Source organism: Sylvia atricapilla, chromosome 1, assembly GCF_009819655.1.
Source record: "Sylvia atricapilla isolate bSylAtr1 chromosome 1, bSylAtr1.pri, whole genome shotgun sequence".
Lineage (NCBI taxonomy): Eukaryota > Metazoa > Chordata > Aves > Passeriformes > Sylviidae > Sylvia > Sylvia atricapilla.
Genome location: NC_089140.1, coordinates 64,041,567 through 64,059,927, shown reverse-complemented (window position 1 = coordinate 64,059,927; position 18,361 = coordinate 64,041,567). Strand labels below are relative to the sequence as shown.

At 38.9% G+C, this 18,361-nt stretch overlaps 1 protein-coding gene across 1 annotated transcript in view; it reads right to left on the bottom strand.

The window, feature by feature from the left end:
• The window catches only part of CAP2 (cyclase associated actin cytoskeleton regulatory protein 2), a 67,645-nt gene that overhangs the window by 2,526 nt on the left and 46,758 nt on the right, over positions 1-18,361 (bottom strand). Inside the window, 7 exon segments of the mRNA XM_066324481.1 lie at positions 233-373; positions 2,947-3,029; positions 3,253-3,360; positions 3,363-3,375; positions 4,596-4,771; positions 5,606-5,795; positions 17,898-18,003. Of these exon segments, the coding sequence (XP_066180578.1) occupies positions 233-373; positions 2,947-3,029; positions 3,253-3,360; positions 3,363-3,375; positions 4,596-4,771; positions 5,606-5,795; positions 17,898-18,003 (817 nt within the window).

Here is an 18,361-nt window from a genome sequence, read left to right as displayed (position 1 = left end):
ATGATCTGACAAAGATCAGAACTTCTGATCTCTGATATTACTTTGTGCCCCAGAAAAGAAGGAATTCTTCCTCCTGAGATACAAGCACATAGAAATTAAATCGGTTTGGATCATTTTTTGGTCACATCCTATGTGTGTTACATCAGTACCTTTCCTAGCAGCTTAAGTGCTCTTAACTGCCAAGACTAGTATGGAACAGAAAAGAAATTAAAAAAAAAAAAATCTCACTCACATAATCACCATCTTGGGGGATGAGAATGTTCATCTCAGATGACTTGGCACTCACAATCTCACAATCCAATGACTCCTCACTGAGGTAGATGTGGCAGCCTTCTGTTTTGTTAATAGAAATGGTTGGCACTTTCCCCATCACCTGCAAAATAAAATCTACTGAACATCAAGTCTTAAAATCCAAGCAGAGATATTGTTAATAAAATTCTTATTGCCTTCTAGGTCTAATTTTGGCTGCCAGCATCTAATCTATGTGTCACCTGCCTGTGTCATGCTTCAATTTGATTTGCTGGACGCTGAAAATTCTTGGTGACAAAGACCAAACACAACAAGAAACCTGTAATATCCAGCAAGCTTTTAATATATAGTTTGATGGCAGTACCTCTCTGATTCTCTCTAATTTCAGTGATACTTTTGTGCTGATATTTAGGCAGTGTTCACCTGTTCATCAGGGGGAACTGGCTAAGAAGTCAAACATGTCAACTTCAACCCAGTAAGGGCAAAGGAAAGACCCCAGCATAAACTACTACTCAACAAGGGATTTGTAATACACTTTGAAGACTTCAAAGCTCTTGCAGCATGCAACAGGAAAGGGTTTTTATCCCCTTCAGGCAAGCTACAGTTCTAAATAAGTACTAACATCAATTTAATTGAATCTCTAAAACTATTTTGTATGTCTCTTTAAGAGCAAGCATGAGATTTTCTTGAGGCGAGGAAGGGAAATCTTCTCTTGTTTACAACTTTACAGATTGAAAGATTTCTTTATGGCTAACAGTCAGACTCACTGGTTGTCAGCAGCAAAAATTCCTGCTCCTGTCCTCTCTAGCAAGGATGGCAATATACTCTGGACATTAAAACAGCAGAGATTATCCCAAGCCATAGAACAGTGACAGCATGTGACAGAGATGTACTTGTTCATGAAGAGTGTCTCCCATCACTTAATTTAAGAGTATCTTTCAACTTCAGTTCCTTAAATGTAGCACTAAACCCAGTGGTCTGTCCTCTTGCATCCCACGCTTATCCTGAAGTCTGAGCCACACAGTGGATCAATGCATCTTAAAGTTCATTTTCTTAAATGGGTTCTTACGCAATGGAGAACAGAAGGAAGGGATGTTTAAAGATTTTTGCAAACATCTGGCAAGGAAAATGGATTCCACTGAGATGAAGGAGAGACAAGCAATGTGGCACTGAAGTCACTACAGCAAAATCTGTAGGATTAATTTACTGAAATCTGTTGCATTAACGTATTATGTATTTGGACATTATGAACTCAGGTCTTCAAATTATTGAGAAAACTGAGGTGCTTAGCATTTGGCATACCCCAGCCCTGTGGGAGCTGCCTGATTCGAGCAGCATACAGCATATAACCAGACCCTGCCTTCTTAAATGTAGCCCCACTCTGCTCCATGATACGCATAGAAACCTTATGCAATATTCATACAACATGATTAATTTTGATTCTAAGAATTTTGATTCTTGTAAAAGGTATTTCCACTTTATTTGAGTATTAGCAAGCTGAGGTTTTGCTATTCGTTACATACAAATTTTAAAGTTTTCTTAAACTATGAATAGTTTAAGAGGTAATGATTAAAAATAACATAATTATTTTAAAACTGCTCAAGTAAGTGCTGGGATCCTTAACTAACTTCATCTGCTGTAAAAAGACATGTAGTGATCATGAATAAAACTGATTGTTACAGTTCAGAAGATAATGCACAGTTGGTAGCAATGTCAGTCACTTGCACAAGGTTCAAAATATAAAACCCTCATATTGCTTCTATTCCCTGTGGTGGCTCTGACCATTATTTCTGAAGCATGGAGCAGGACTGCCTATATTTAATGTCATACAGCAGGCACAACCTCTTAAGAAAAAGACCTCACTTTGAAGAGTGGCAGTTTAATATAATAATTAACATTTCTTTTCCACTTAAATAATACGTCCTGGAGTCCCCTTCTTACAGTGTGATTACATTGTGTGTCAGACACAGCCCAGTATTAGTTTGATCTCTTTGAAAAGGGATGACTGGAGTGGTGTAAATGGCAGGCAGACTGTGTATTTTGAGAAGGACATGTGTTCCTAGTAGACAGGGCAATATATGGATTAAAAATACATGTATTTTCTTTTCATGAAAATCACAAGGAAGATGATCTCTGATGAAGCTTTTCAAAGGCAAATAAGTACATTACTTAGATATTTAAAATGTCACATCACTGGGAGATGGCCAGGGAGATTTTTTGAAATCCCAGCATCTACTTTTACTTCTTCATAGCATTTAGTTGTCCTTTAACGGTCTATTTGAACATTCCATTGAGAGGATAAGAAAAGAAAAAAAAATCTTGTGCACTTAGAAATCAATTAGCTAACTGCTAGAAATTCTTCTGTAAGCACCACTGAACTTTCAGGTACTGGGAGTTGCTTAGCATGAAAGCAAGCAGATCAGGGACAGAAGTAACAGTTCTGCCAGTGTACAGATCTCTCAGCTTCACCAGAACCAGAAGGCACTCAGCTACAGGAAGTTTGTTCAGTGATAGCAAATAGTTTTCACAAGCATTTTCTAAAAACATCAGCAGAATTTAGTGCACATAAAGATCCACTTGGATACTTTTTACTTTTGTCGTGCTCTGTGAGTTTTTAAAATCTCTTGTAACTACATGTTGGACATTTTCCCCCTCACTTGCTCTAGGTCTGTCTTCATCTCTCGATTAGGTATTTACCTGAATCTGAATATCCCTGGAGTTGATCACTTCCACGATTCCCACAACATTGTCAAACACAAGGCCAAACTTTTTACAGTTGTCTAAAATAAAAGCATTCATAAATGAGAAAGGCAAGACCAAAGCAAATACATGCACACTTGCTACGTTAACTATGAAAATTCCCAGTTCTCCACTGCGTAGTGGAGTGACTTTACTCTTGTGATCAATCATTAAAGTGAATGGAATAATTCTGATGCATTATTAATCCCATAAGTCAGTTTTTTCAAGATTGTCACTTAAAGCCCAGCTGAGCTACCCACTCACCAATAGTAATTGAGTTGATTTTTCCTTTTATCTGAAGTGTAGATTTGTTACACTTAAAAATGTAGGCCACTTGCTTGAGTTCAGTGTTGTTAATGACCAGGTCATTCTATCCTCTTGATATTCCTATTTCAAAAGAAAGTTTATTTAATTGGTTGTATTTAACTAACAGTCTTTAGCTAACAGTCAGATAGAGTTTAGTACAATTTATCCTCGGGTCATTGCATCTTCAGTTACAACAGAGCAATATCCTTCCTGTGGCTTAAAATCTTAATCTGCTTGGTGACCAGATACCTTACCTCACTGACCCTTAGATGACACTGTATCTTTCAGAGCTGCATAGCTAAAGAAGTTAGCACAGACAGTGATAAAATCCGTTAATTTTGCAGCGAAGATGTTATGCTCACAACAATTTAAAAAGGCACTGACAAAACTGCTGTTTGGCTCCCATCTGATTCAGACTGAAGAACAGAGCAAGCTTTCCTTCCCCGAGTGTTACACGTTTGATACAGCATATTGTGAACACATACAGGCATTACCATATACAATGAAGGAGTAATGGGCAAAGAAACTTCCTATCATTAGGCTTAAAAGAACAATTCCACTCCACGGATCTCCAGGAAAAGCTAGGGATCCACAAGGCAAGTTCCAAAGTAGTAGAACCATAAGGCAACATAACACAGGCAAATGGTGACTGCACCTTATGCAAACTGGACTCCAGTGTAATATACACTGACTGTGTATATAACCTTCTGCATGACTAAACTGCATATCCTTTCTGTCCTCTCTTAACCAACACAGGCACATCAATTTTCATTCACAGATTCTTTGGTATATGCCTACATAAATTAACACCCAAACTTTAAACAAATCTTTTTCCATGTGTAGATTGGGCAAAAGGAAAACACTCCTTTACTTTCGAGCATGGAAGACAAGCTTGCATGGGAAATGAAAAATAAATATATAATTCCATTGGTTGGGGAAACTGGGGAGAGTGGTCTGTGATGACTGTTCTCTCATTCACAGGAATGGCCTGCAAAAAGGGATTTTAATTGGTGTTCTCTACTGGACTGGTTTCTGGGACATTGTCTGATTTTAGAAGGAATTTATATGCTGGTTCTGACATTCTCCAGTGAGATGAATTAATAAGTGATTCTCAGAGACAAATTAATTAAGATCCTACAGAATAGAAAAAATTGAACTGTAGCAATGCAGAGAAATGGAGGACTCAGCCCATTTGAGTTGCAGCTTTGTTTTGTTGCATGTTAATGACAGCTGAGGTGTTTCAGGGCTCCTCCTGGTTTGCAATGTGCAAGGTGCAATTCAGAAGTGTGACTGGAACTCACCACTCTCCACTTCTTTCCCTCTAGCTCCAAGACAGGGGCATGGTTCTGCTGTGGGGAATTCTTGGGAGAGGTAGGACTTGGAGTTTGGCTTTTTGTTGGAGAACGAACAGGTGGACCTTGGGCACGTAGGCTGGGGTTCTTGTGAGTCTTCTGGTCATCAGAGACATGTCGAAGCCCTAAAAAAACCAAAAACGAAAACAGGTGCTTGTGAAAGAGTCTGTTTTCCAGTCGTAGAAGTGCTCATATTGAAACATGAAAGTTGTTTGTAATTGTGTTGTGTTATTCTCTGAATTACATTTTTTATTTCCTCAAGGTTTATCTCGGTAACGACCTAAAGTGTTACTGCTGACATACTTAAGCAGATCAAATAAAACCTCTCCTGCTGTGGATGAGCTCTTAGTATCTTCAACAGAAAATCCCACAATGTCTTCTAGGTCCCTCTCAGTCTGTAGTAAGCTCTGAGAGCTTGTTATATGATGTTTTTCCAGCCACAAAACAGAGTTTCTTTTTCTAATTATGACAATGTTTGACCTATCCCTGCAGCATTAAATACAATATATCAATCATATGTATTTAAATTCTCAGATATATATTTAAATTACAACTGTCCAATATTAATACAAAACGCTTTATTTCACTTGACATGTAAGATATTTTGACACAGGTTTGTACACTCAATTTTAGTCAGAAAGAGGGATAAAACTTTATTGCAACTGCAACTAAAGAGATTGACCACTACTGGGGGCCGAAGATATCCAGCTTGGCTGCCTTAAAATGAAAAGGATACGTCTAAATGGTGTGAATGTCAGGTATACTGAACTTATTTGGGTGCTGTGGCTTCTAAAGGAGGTTTTGGTATGCAGACTTGTCCATCAGACCATTGCAAGCTTCAGAAAGATCTGAGCTGCTAGAACGTAACTTAAAAATGCTGTGAAAGTTTGGTTAGTACACGTAAAAGTCCTTGATGTAGTTTGACTCGTGGAGCACAGTTGTGTTTCTTTTCTCCTGACCTTTGGTAATTGCCTCTCCCTGGTTAAGCTGTGCGAAGAGCGCTGAGCGGGATGCGGTTCCCTCGTCCTTGGCGCTTTCCGTATCGAGGAGCGGGGGCGGTCCCGGGGGCGGCGGCGGCGGGGGCGGCGGGGAAAGGCAGGAGCCGCTGGTTAGGACAGATCGCATGGACATGGGCGATGCTACAGGACCCTGTTTGAGACAGAGCGAAATTATTTTACACACAGTGTTTCAAGGAACATTGTATCACAAGAATTCTTATTTATTAACATCCTTGAATGATGCGAGTTCGGGTGACTCTAGAAAGCCTCAGGCTCAGGAGAATTTCTGGCCCCATAACCGAATGTAATCCTATGAATCCTTCCCTGCGCCTGAGCAAGCACAGCTAGAAAGACTGACAGCCCACACTCTACCCTTACTGGAGAGCTACTTCATCTAAAATATTTGTCTCAAACACTTGTAAGGGCTGATGTTAAAAATCTTTAACAGTAACAATTACATAATTTATTCCAGTGTTTACTTACATAAAAAGGAAAATGTCTTTTTTTTTCAGATAAAGAAAATGTTTTGGTCCAACACAAATAACTGAGAGGGTCATAAGCTGTCAGTTATGTATAGGGAACACAATAAATTGTATGCAAGATGAAAAATGCTATTCTTTGAACAGTTCAAGTTATCTGTAAAGATTCAAATACCACAGAATGTAAAACTATGGTGATTCAATTATCTTGATTTTGAAATTCAAATTTTGAGTTTTTACTTCAATTTCTTAAATTATTTTTTCTGGTTTTCTTTTTTCTGTTGCAAGGGATCACAGCACACAAGTTGAGTGAAGGGAGCCTTGGCAAAGTAAGTAACAATCTTTCTTTCAGTTTGCATAATCAAAAGTATGTATCTTGGTCTGAATTACAATGCTTACATAAAGTATTATCAAATAGACAGAAAATACTAATAATTAGCTGACTAAAATTTTAGAAGAATGCCCTAATATCCTAATAATAGATGTTAGAGAGAATCCGAGAGTCACTTTTACGGTCCTGCCACTGAGTGTCACTCTGATCCTACCTCTCTGCAGCACAGAAGGAACTTATAAAAGAACTACTGAGAAAATTAGATTGGTTCTGATGAGTTCAGCTTGATACAGAGATATTGTGCCTTGCAGCAGCAAGTATTAACAAGTGGGCAGGTAAAATGGGAAAATTACAGCGACTTTAGGGAGTCACAGCTCCTCTAACTGGCTGCCTTTGTTAAGAGATACAGGTTGTTAGTGCGCCCCTGGTAATCCATCCTGGAAACAGATAGTGCTTAGCTGGCCTCTGAGGATAGTTTTTAACCATTTATGGTACTACTCTTTCTGCTTTCCACTAAACTGAAAACACAAAGCATTGACCTGGTTCATGCACCTCACAGGAGTGAAAACTACAGCCGTTTTTTAAAAAGTAAAACTTGTTCTGGCCTGTAATCCAAACTGATAACAGGAAAAGGGCTGAGGTCCACATGCTCCTTTACTTACTCTTCAGATATACTTTAAAAACAAAACAGAAGTCCAAGATCTCTTAAGGGAGTAAGCTCTCTTCTTGTTATTAAATCTTTTTGATCAAATGTAAACAAATGAGAAGATTCTCCTTTTGGAACCAATTATCATTTATTGTCAAGATATACTGGGACTAAAGTTGACTGCTTTTAGAGACATTCCATTGTTGCATGGATACATTTAACTCAGAGCTTTCACTCACATACTTCCTTGTTATAGCTCAGTGTTTTAGGCTTTAGTGGGCCCTCAATTTATAGTGCCTGTTCCCTGCCTCTGCTAATGCCAGTCAAGTTACCGGCAGCAGAGTCAGCAGAACTGTGAATTATTGTAGTTTTTTTTTAAAAAAATAATGTAAGTGGATTTAGTGGTACAATCAGTTATTGCTGCCTGAGGTGCAGTACAGATCTTCCCCTTCTGTTGCCTGCAACCATAGCAACTGAATCCACTATGCCCTGGTTATCCAGAATTATGAACAGTGCATTTGCAGGCTTTTTAAAACACTCAGATACTCAGGAATGGCACTCACTATTCACAGTGTGAACATGCAGTTATGAATTATGTATGTTTTATGAAAGGCAATTAATAGCAGTAGTGGTAGTGGCTAATAACTTTTAGTCTGAGATGAAAATCCCCTTGCCAAATTCCAGACTGACATCTGATTTCTCAAAAATGCCTGCTGCTTCAACCTGCCTATCAATACAGTGCTGTGATTTTCCAGTAACTTGTGTAAGACCCACACATTTAGAATTAACACCATGTAAATTGTTCTAAGGCTGCAAAGACGCATTAGAGAAAAAAAATTCTGGGCGCTATCTAGGTATTCTGCATGTAACACAGAGCAGTAGGTCACTCTGGCAGCCTCTTTGCTTTAAGTGTCAAACTCAAGGCCGTGACAGATCAATGCAGGACACTCCAGGCTAAAATAATGCTGCTGAGTAGATTTCATCAAAGGCAAATGACAGCTACAACATGGGGATATCCATGTAATGAATGGAAGTAAACTCAGAGGGCTTTATCTGTGGAAGTGGGTCATCTCTCTCCCAGAACTCTGAAAGACCTACCTTGACAAAGTACAGATAAAAGGAAGGATTTAAAACACATCAGTTAAGTTGGACATGGTTTTGTATGACTGAGATTGTTGTCATACTATTTTCAAGAAACAGAAGAGTAGGAAGGATCTGGGAAACTAAGAGCTTTTTTCCTTATAGAGCAGTACTGATTAAAAAACAAGTCTACTCAAAAATCTCAGGTTCTTGACCTGAGCAGCTAAGACATTCTAGTCCTTTAAGTGAGTTTCAAAGTAAGAAAAAAAAAGTATCCATTGCACTCATGCTGCCCATCTGTCTCTTCTTTCTTTATAAGCCTGGTCCCTCCACCAAAGTCAGTGGTTATTTCCACTAAGCATGAAAGCTTTTGAGTTAGATCTCATTAAGAAAATAGAAGCCGTCACAAGGTAAAGACACTTGAGGTTCTGTCACCCTTCCCATTTTTCCTCTTAATTTTGTGCAGTCACAGAAATAAAAGACAAGACTGAACCTTGCTTGTTAGCTTTTCTCCTGCATGGCAAATTTTGTCTAGTTTAAGACCTGAGTTACAGCTACACAAGGTAACTGATATTTTAGCAAGCTGTTTTCAACATCTAGAGCCATTCTGGAAACTGCAAACAATTTCAATAATAAATTAGTCCAGGCAAAATTGAAGGACAAATCACAGGAATAGAGGTCTCTGAAGTACAGGGTTTAACTGCTCCACTGTAGATCTCCCATCTTACAGCACAGACTCCCCCAGTGGGACCATCCCTCACTGAAATAAAATGGTGCGGAATGTCTCACTAATGAGAGGGTGCACAGACCTGCTGGGAAGAAGGGTACAGTCTAACTCTGGCTACAGTCTTCTTTTCTTTGCCATTTTGATGTACCGAACTGAAATCAAACAACATTCAAATTATGTGAATTTTTTGTGGGAGAGTGGCTCAGGGAAACTCTCAAAAGGGGGTAGAAAGCACAAAAGTGAACTGGAAATGCAGAATACACATTTCACTTCTTGCATTCCTTGCATGCCAGGAAGATGGGACCTGTGCTGCACTCAGACACACTGATGTAAAGGGCAACTTAAAAATCAGGCAAGTGAAGTAGTTCCAGGAGCTTTTTTTAAAATTCATTTTGACATCTATTAGTAAATGAGTGTCTAAGTTGCCAACCTCAGTCACTGGCAATTACTTTGCTTTCCTTAGTTACTCTTCTAAGACAACTTATACCCTCAGGGTCTAGAATATTTCTGAACCAGGCTCTTAAACTGTGCTGGTATCTGGTAATACTTGTGTATAGTCCTATCCAATTTCAACAAAAGTCCCCTTCACAAAGTCCATTCATTTCTGTTCTGTATAGGGTGGTGTTTGTGAGAGCTGCCGGGAATAAAATAGCATGTTACATGCCCACAAAAGTTCATCTATCCTAAAGCAGCAGGTGCTTAGCAGCTTTGCTATTTGCAAACAACTCTTCAGATTAACTTCACGCAGATGTTAACAACAGTGTGTCTTTACATAAAAAGTATTAGGAGCCATTTGGACCAGTGAAGGCCGTTGTTTGCACGCTGCCTTTCTTCCTCTTTATTTCAGCTGTTTGCCTCCGCAACAGCTGCTCTTCTCAGTGCTGTGGTGTCTGTAGACACCACGTCAAGTGATAGCTGGCTGCTCCCTTTAACATGTTAGTGTGGTCATTTTTCCATCATTTACAAAAATGCCCCTACTGAGAATTATCAGGGGAACAGATAGAGTTGTCCTTACTTTCTTAACACAAAAGTAAGCTGTAACTTTTAACCCGGTAGCTTTGCATCATAGTGAACTCGATGTGCTTTGAATCATACTCCTGGAGCTTTTTGAAATGGAGGAAAATGTAATTCTCTGAATAAGATCCTATCAGGAACAGGAGATGCAGGCCCTGTGACCATGGAGGGGATAAAACGTTCCAGAAATTTCCTCCCAGGGAACAAAACTGTCTTCAGCTTCCAACTATGCTCTAAATGGGGTGACAGGGTTTAGTTAGGGTTTGCTCCTTGCTGGATAGCCCAAGACATCTGCAGAGAGGCCCAATGGCCTCCCATTGACTGTGGCAGAGAAGCTTTCTTTAGCAACAGTGTCTGATGCTGCTCACAGCGCTGGGTCTGATAAATGTCACTGTGCAAGGGTTTGCAGGATTGTGGTACAGCCCTGAAATATGATATATTTCTACCTTTATCTTGTTCAACTGGCAAAAGGATGAGGTACACTTCTTTTTCTCACCTAACTGGCTTGCTGGAAGAAAGAAATTATTGTTTATGTTGAGATAGCTGCCTGGTTGAAATTCTCATGTAATTCCCTTGAAATTACAGCAGAGCTGAGTGCAGCCCCTTGCTTTTGAGAAGCTGGGCCTTGTTAAGCACATTTCGCTAAAAGCTTCCTTCCCCCAGAGCACAGGGCAAAGCCAATCCTATTAGAGAAATAAAATGCTGTTCATATATAACCCAAGTGCTCTGGATGCCATACTGTCACTAGTTTTTGGTGGCCATATGCAGCTTGACGTGTCTTCAGGTCTGAGCCCAGCTACTGAGAGACAGTAAGAATTTCTTTTTATGTCTTATCGCAGATGTTACTATTTCCTGAGCTATTCTTGCTGAACAGCTCCCTGGGTTAGCCTTCCATGTCACTGTTACTATATTTGTAGTACTGCAGCAGCAAGGAGCTGCAGTCAGAGGCTCCTATCTCTGGGGATATGAGGGGCTTATGTGCCAGACCCTGTACAAACACCCACAACGTTCCTCCGTGTTTATCCAGCTTTTGGCTGACACAGTGCAGCACGGAAACCGAGGGGGACAAAGTTCTTGTGCTGGGAACCTGCTGTGGAGCATCTGAACAATGCATTTCTTGTAGATGCAATGGTTGACTCTGAGCAAGAAGATTGTAAGCAACTATATAATGCATATAAATAAATGATATATGCATGTGTATGATATAAAGTATCTATTTTGTTCGTCATTCCTATTAAAAGGTAAGTATCTATTTGCAGCTGAAGCAACAGGTGGCTTAGAAAGAGGCCATGAAATCCCTCCCTTAATTTATTGAAAAGTCTTCTTTTTCATGGCAGCAGACAAACAGGAATCCTAATGGGAAATACATTGTTCTAAAAAAAAAAAAAAAAAAAAAAAAAGAAGGATGTCCCTGTTTTCCTTTTTTCTCCCCCTTTATGGTAATCCTAGTTTCACATCTAAAATTATTACAGCATTCTGTATTGTTCTTTCCATACATATGCACAGCCAAAGACAAGAATTGTAGAATATCACATATCAACCTCTGGAACAGGTGGACTGTGACTCAGGGGCACAGATCTCTTGTTAAGGTGTTTGTTGTGTAAAGTAGCTTAGCACAACAGTTCTATTACCTACCCTATTTAAGCCACCTGTCTGCAAGGAGTTATGCTGCAATTTACTGGATAAAACAGCTGACTTACAGGGCCTGTAATCTTGGTCAGTTAAAACACAAAACAACAAAAACCAGGCTAGGTTCTTTCTTGTTACTGAGTCTCAGCAGAATTATTTATCACTAGAGTTTTGAGCTTTGCAGCCCCCTGTAATATACTTCTGCCATTCATCAGCTGTTCAGGATTTAAAATGATGCTTACATCTTCAGAGTTACCCAACCAGAAATGTTTATACAGCCATGGTCTTCTAAATCATTTTAGAACCGTATGATAATGTAATTGCCAACAACTAATGTGTTCCAACAGGCAGATTCAACCATCTTTTACTTACAGAAAAATTTGGTTGAAAAGAAGACCAATCCCTTTAGCAAGATAGTAGAGCTTTAACAGATGTAACTTCTTTTGTTCTCTATTTTGCATACTTTCAATTTTTAATTTTCCTTTCCCTTTTCCACTGGAACTAAGGTGCACGCCTTACCCAGATTTTCCCTTAATATGTCTGAATGGTGCTTGGTCAAAGTTAAGAGAATACAATTGATATACAGTAAAAACAGATATTTTCAGCCACTGTTGGAATAAGAGAGTAAAACCACTTTCTTTCAAAGGCACAGGGATGTGATTGAGGCAGTCTCCACCAAAGAGGCAACTATTGTAGAGGTGCCAGATAGCATTTTTTAATCGATCCTGTACCAAATATCAGAGCACTGCCTATTCTCTGAAAAAAGAAACCACTTGCAACTAAAGGATGCATTTTTTTTTCAACAAAAAGTATAAGGGAAGGGGAAGAGTAGAGAAAGGAATGGAAGTTGTACAGAAAAGGAGAGAAAACGCTATCACTGAGAAAAACTGAGCACTGTGGAAATGTCTACATCTTATCAAGATAGAGGCATTTAAATTGGTATATCACTGCTGCTCTTCTATCTGAATAAGGCCTCTGGGATTGCAGTTGTGGCTGCGGCTGGAATTTGGCACTACAGATTTGACCTTTAGCTTTAGTGAAGTGGCTCAGACGATGGCTGCTTGATAAGTAGGTCAAACTAAACACAGCACAGAAGAGATACTGGACTGATAATAGGAGGCTTTTGCCTGCAGAAGTTGGTATTTTGCAGGCTTGTTCACATCAATATGCACAGGGATGATGTATTACAGGAAATGTTTGGATAGAACAGGAGAGAGGCAGGGCCATTTTATAAGAAAATGTCTGGAGGTAATAATTTTAGACTAGAATAAAATGCCCAAGTCCTGCAGTGAGACCGGAATAATTGCACTCAACAAGGCTAATGCAGGAATTATGATGGTACTTCTTGGTGTGAGCTTGTGGAGAATTTCAGCTTTTAAAGAATGTTTTTAGAGTACTATCTGTGGAATAATAAATGTTTTTTAAAATGCTATTTCAGGAAAAAAAAATACTTGAATATACTGACTTCAAAGGAAACAGGATTTAAATAAATCTCAACTGCTTTTAAAAATGTGCAGACTTCATCCTAAGTTGTTTTGATTTGTAAAGGGGGAGAGAATTTCACTCATCACTTGAGTGAAATTCTGTATTAGAAACAAAATACTGTAATGAAATTCACTGCTAGTTCTTGTTTGTAAATAAACCTGCTGGTAAAAGCTATCCTAAATTACTATTGTATACAAAGAACAAAAAGTTAAATACAGATCCACCTGCAACTGAACATTCAGACAATTATCTTTGAGCAAGATTTGCATCTTAACACTTATTTGATATATGGAAAACTACAGCAGTCTCTATTAGTACTGGTTGTTTTCTTGCTGCAAGGTAACCTGCAGAAATAGGAGCAGAAGTTTCAGTTCCCCCCAGATTACTCATGCAGGCCTTGTAGCAAACAAACTTTTCATTAGGCATTCTTTGAGCTGATATTACAGCTGCTCATTTATTTGCATCACCAAAAAGAAGTGGAGGGTAGAAAGAGGCAGGCTTCAAAAAAAAATCCCTTCCTAAAGAAAGAAAAGGAAAAAAAAAAGGCATTTGCTCTTTGTCAGAAAGAGCTGAAAAAGGGACAGGTCACTAGTACAGCTGTGGATTGCTTGTTAAAGACAGAAAGCTGTAGGCAAGCAAAAATGACAATTACTGCATGGGTAAAATACTACCCTGGGACTTAAATATTTCATTGTAACAACAGCTTTTGCCAAAGACTCACTGACATCTAAGAATGTCATATCTGGTAGCAAATTAAAACAAATCTCCATCTGGCTGGTAATTGCTACTGTCCCATTGTCAAGATGCCTAAATTGAGATTGTAGTGAGTATAGTGAATGGCCACTCAGCACAGGCTGCAGGAAGCAGAAGGACAGTTTGCCTCCAAGGTAGTGACTACAAAATTACACTTTTAAGGAAATACTGTAGATCCATCTGACTTGCACGGACAAGCATATTTCTCTGACATATGCACAATCAATCAGTGAAAATGCCTATTTCAGATTGTGCTGAAAATACATGGAACTTTTGACTCTCTGGACAATCTGCTCACAAACATACTTTGATACCTACTTTGTTTCTTCTGTGTGCACAGTACCATCAAATATCCTAACCATATCCATCACACTTTGAAATGCCAATTTACATCGTCCAGTCCAGTTTTGTACCACCACTCCACATGAGATGCAAAACAGGGTCAGATGCACAAAAGTCTAAAGGTCCTTAACCACACTACTTCCTTCTAAGTGTATTCTTAATATACTATATTCTTCACTGTTTCCTTGTCTTTCTCCTCACATAGTCCCACACATTTCAATAGGGTGCCCTCAAGAAATAAAATATCGTCACACATCTTGGCAGAACCAAAGTAAGACAGAACTGTGTTAGATCCAAAAATCCATGAACATCTGTTTTATCACAAACTTTTTATAAAGCAAATAGAGATAACTGTTATTGTCAGAAGTGACTGCTTGGACATTATTTCAATCCTTTGCACCTGTTTTTGTGTCTGTCTTCTAATTTATTAAGACATTTCTTTCTCTTTGCTCTGAAGTGTTTGCCTGTGTGCCTGCTGCCAGAGCTGGAACACTTTCCTGTGCGCAGTGTTGATCTGTTCCAGGGCTGGCTGCAGCTGCCCTGTGCAGCTTGAGGGAAGGGTATGGGGGGCTGGAAATGCACAGCTTTGGGATATTGTTGTGGACATAGAAGTGCACACCACATTGTTACAGCACCCATAGCTTAGGGGAAAAGCGCCAACTCAAAAATCCCGTCCCCCTTCTTTTTGGAAACCCAACCATAGGAAATCGTATCTAGGCCTATGCTCCTGGGGTTTTGCTGGAGCTCAAGCGATGAGAATACAGCTGGGACAGAAGCAGTAGTTAATATTCCTCCTGACTCTTCACTCTCGTTAGAAATATCCAAATGTGCTACTTAAGAGCTTTTTATAGAAACTTCATGCATTGCTTTGTTGACTTCTGCAGATATGAAGGGTAAATTATTGGTATAGCACACTTTAAAATCTGTACTTATATGCCCCAAGACATTTCTCTCTTTCTCTCTCCCTTTATAATAAAATACCTTTTTTACACCAATGTCTACCTTTCATAAGTGTTCCACTTTGTTAATGCCTTGCCAAACTACTGCTTTTTCCTTTTTTTTCTTTTATGCATGTAAGTGGAAGCTGCTGTGTGCAATGATTAACAACTGTGTCTGGCATATATCTACAGCTTTTATATATATCATATTTCTGTCTAGACCCTGATTCTGCAGACCTTTATGCTTAACTTCACACAATGTGAATCTGTGACTTTCATTCTCACTTTAAAATGTATAACAAAAATGAAATTATCACTTGAGCAACTCATTGCTTTCTGGAATGTATTTGTTACCAAGCTTCATAGAAATATTTAAATAAACATTTAAGCTATTTAAACAACCTGCTAACTTAATGGATTCTAATTTCTTACACTCACATCAGTAAAACTTAAATATATATGTATCTCCATAAAAATGAGTCTGCAATTTAATCTTTCAGACTCATATCACCATAAGGATAATTTAAATGAGCCATACTTCCAAGACAACTTCCAGATATGAGTGATATCCAGACTGAAGTGAAATCAGTACTTCAGTTGTAGTGATGAGCTCATCACTCATGATGGAATGAGCATTACTGGCAGGAAACTGTGCTTAATATAAATAAACAAGTCACACATGGATCTCAGCAGGTTCTTGGACAGCTGAAGACAGAGAAGTATAAAGACACGATGGCTGAAGTACTGGTTTTAGGACCAGTCAAACACAACCTGCAACAGCTTCCCTTCTGAGTAAGACTGCCAGTACTCACCAGCACTGAAGAGCTGCTCCTGTTAGATCAAATGGCTGTAACAAACCTTTACTTTATAATACTATTTCCATACCTGTGAAGTTCTATTAAAGGTGAAGATTACTCTTTTTCTGTATTAACAGAACAAATTTTGTCCCAGATTCTCAGGCTAGTTCAGCTAATGGGGTACTACAATTCCTTTTCCTTATGTAATAATAATTTAAAAAGCATTAAGTTTCTTTCAGTCACGTTCACAGCTCATAATAGAATAGGATGTACCAAGAGTGAAATTTTGTACTAAATAAAGGAATCATGTTTAATGTTTCAAAATTTTTACTATAGAAACCTACAATGTAGCCAATAATATCAGTCTTCTAATTTATCATGTTCAAACATTGCTTCAGACTAAGATGCACACACAGATCGTGGTTCTCTCCCACGTTTGAACTTGTACTCAAATACTTGAGAAATGAGAGGCCTTGTACAATGTCTCATGAAGGCTATGAAGAGAAACTGCAGTCCTGCTGGCTGAGCACAAATAACCTATATTCTCTTCCATGGTTATAACCTCCACAGAAGGAGAGAGAAAGCAACTTTTCCAGGTACCATTGAATCAGAGAAAGGTTTGGATTGGAAGGGTAACCTTGAAGATCATCCAGTTCCAACCCCCTGCCATAGGCAGGGACATCTTTTGTAGACCATGTTGATCAGAGTCCCACCCAACCTGGCCTTGAACACTTCCAGGGATGGGACATCTACAGCTTCTCTGGGCAACCTGTGCCAGTGTCTCATCACCCTCACAATAAAGATTTTTCTTCCTTATATTCAGTCTTTCAATTTAGCATTATACCTCCTGTCCAACATTACAAGCCTTGGTAACGTCTTTCCCAGTCTTTCTCACAAACCCACTTTATATATTGCAAAGTTGCAAAAAGGTCTCTATGATGCCTTCTCTTCTCCAGGCTGAAAAAATCCCAGCTCTCTCAGCTGTCTTCACAGGAAAGGTGTTCCAGCTCTTATTCCATGTTGAGCTACACTTCATAGCATCACAGAATGGTTTGGATTGGAAGGCCATTATCTGAAAGTTCTACTTCACTTCCCTGTGTTCCCAAGTTCCTAAATTGCTTGTTTTGAGAACTAAATGGTGGCCTGTATTAGTCCTCTAAATATTCATTCAATTAAAAATAATGGTATTTGTGCACACCTAAAAATTATAAATTTGGTGTGAAAGACTGCATGTGCAAGTATATGGTAGGTTTAGGAGATGGGTATCAGTAAAGATTGATACTTTTAATATACTTCAGCAGTTCTCCTAATCTGGTAATAAACATGAGCAATACTATTAAAGTAAAATAGAACACTGTATCAATGTAGACAGTGCACATAAACTCCTACAGTTATACCCAACATAAAGTTAATTTTTCATGTTTATACCTCTCTTAGAGAAAAATATTCATTGCTATCATCTCAGATGTAACACACAGAAGCAAGTTATATAAGGAGCATAAATAATGAGGTGTACAGTTTATATTTACTCTCTCGTTTCCAGAAGTTACTTCTGTATGTCTAAAATAATAGTTTTATAAAAGCTAGCCATCTACAAAGTTATGTATCCCTTGTCTTTGTCTTTCCTATTATTAAATCTCTTCGTTCAGATTCTTCCCACCATTCTTCTCCTTTCCATGACATGCTCCCTCAGCTTTCCTTTGGTCTGATATGTCCTTTAATTTTTTGCATTTTGTCTTTGCTCCCACATTCTATAGGCATGGAGAACTGTGCCTACCTCTCTTTACCATCTGCAGCTGAGGGTTATGGCTATAATAATCCCAAGACATTATTTTTTCTTCCTCCAAACCTGTATCACAATGGCTAAACATCTCCCCCAATATATTTCAAACACTTATTGGCTTGGTTAGGAAGCCCATGGACCATTACTTCTGTTCCTAGATATTTATTTTTCCTGAGCTAATGACCACATGAAAAGACAAACTGGTTACTGGCTTTTATGGCTCTTCTTGAATTAAGAAAGAGTACTTACAGTTTTACTCCAGGTGAGACCTGTGGTGTGATGCTCTTTGATATAAGCTTGAAGGTCAGACCAGATGTTTAGATATGACTTCACCCAATCAACATGGCGTGTGTCACTGTCAAAACAGAGGCAATATTTATGTGTGAATGTACTTATATGTGAATGTACTAAAAACAGTACATGCTTAAAGCAGGTAAAACCCAATGTCTGCCTTAAAGCCATGGACAAATCAGTTAGCAGGCAGCCAATCGGCCCAGTGCTGCAAAGACTGAAGCTATGCACCGGAAAGCTTCTAGATCCTTCTACAGGACAAAAAAGGGCAAAGGATGCCTCTAGCAGAGAGTGCATCCTGCTAGAAGTGTGTGTCCACCATTCTTTTCAAGGCTCAAAGTCAACTGAAAAAGCACTAGAGGCATATTGAGCTGTGCAGGACGTACCCAGATCTCACTTTCAGGGGTGCTGAACTTTAGAAA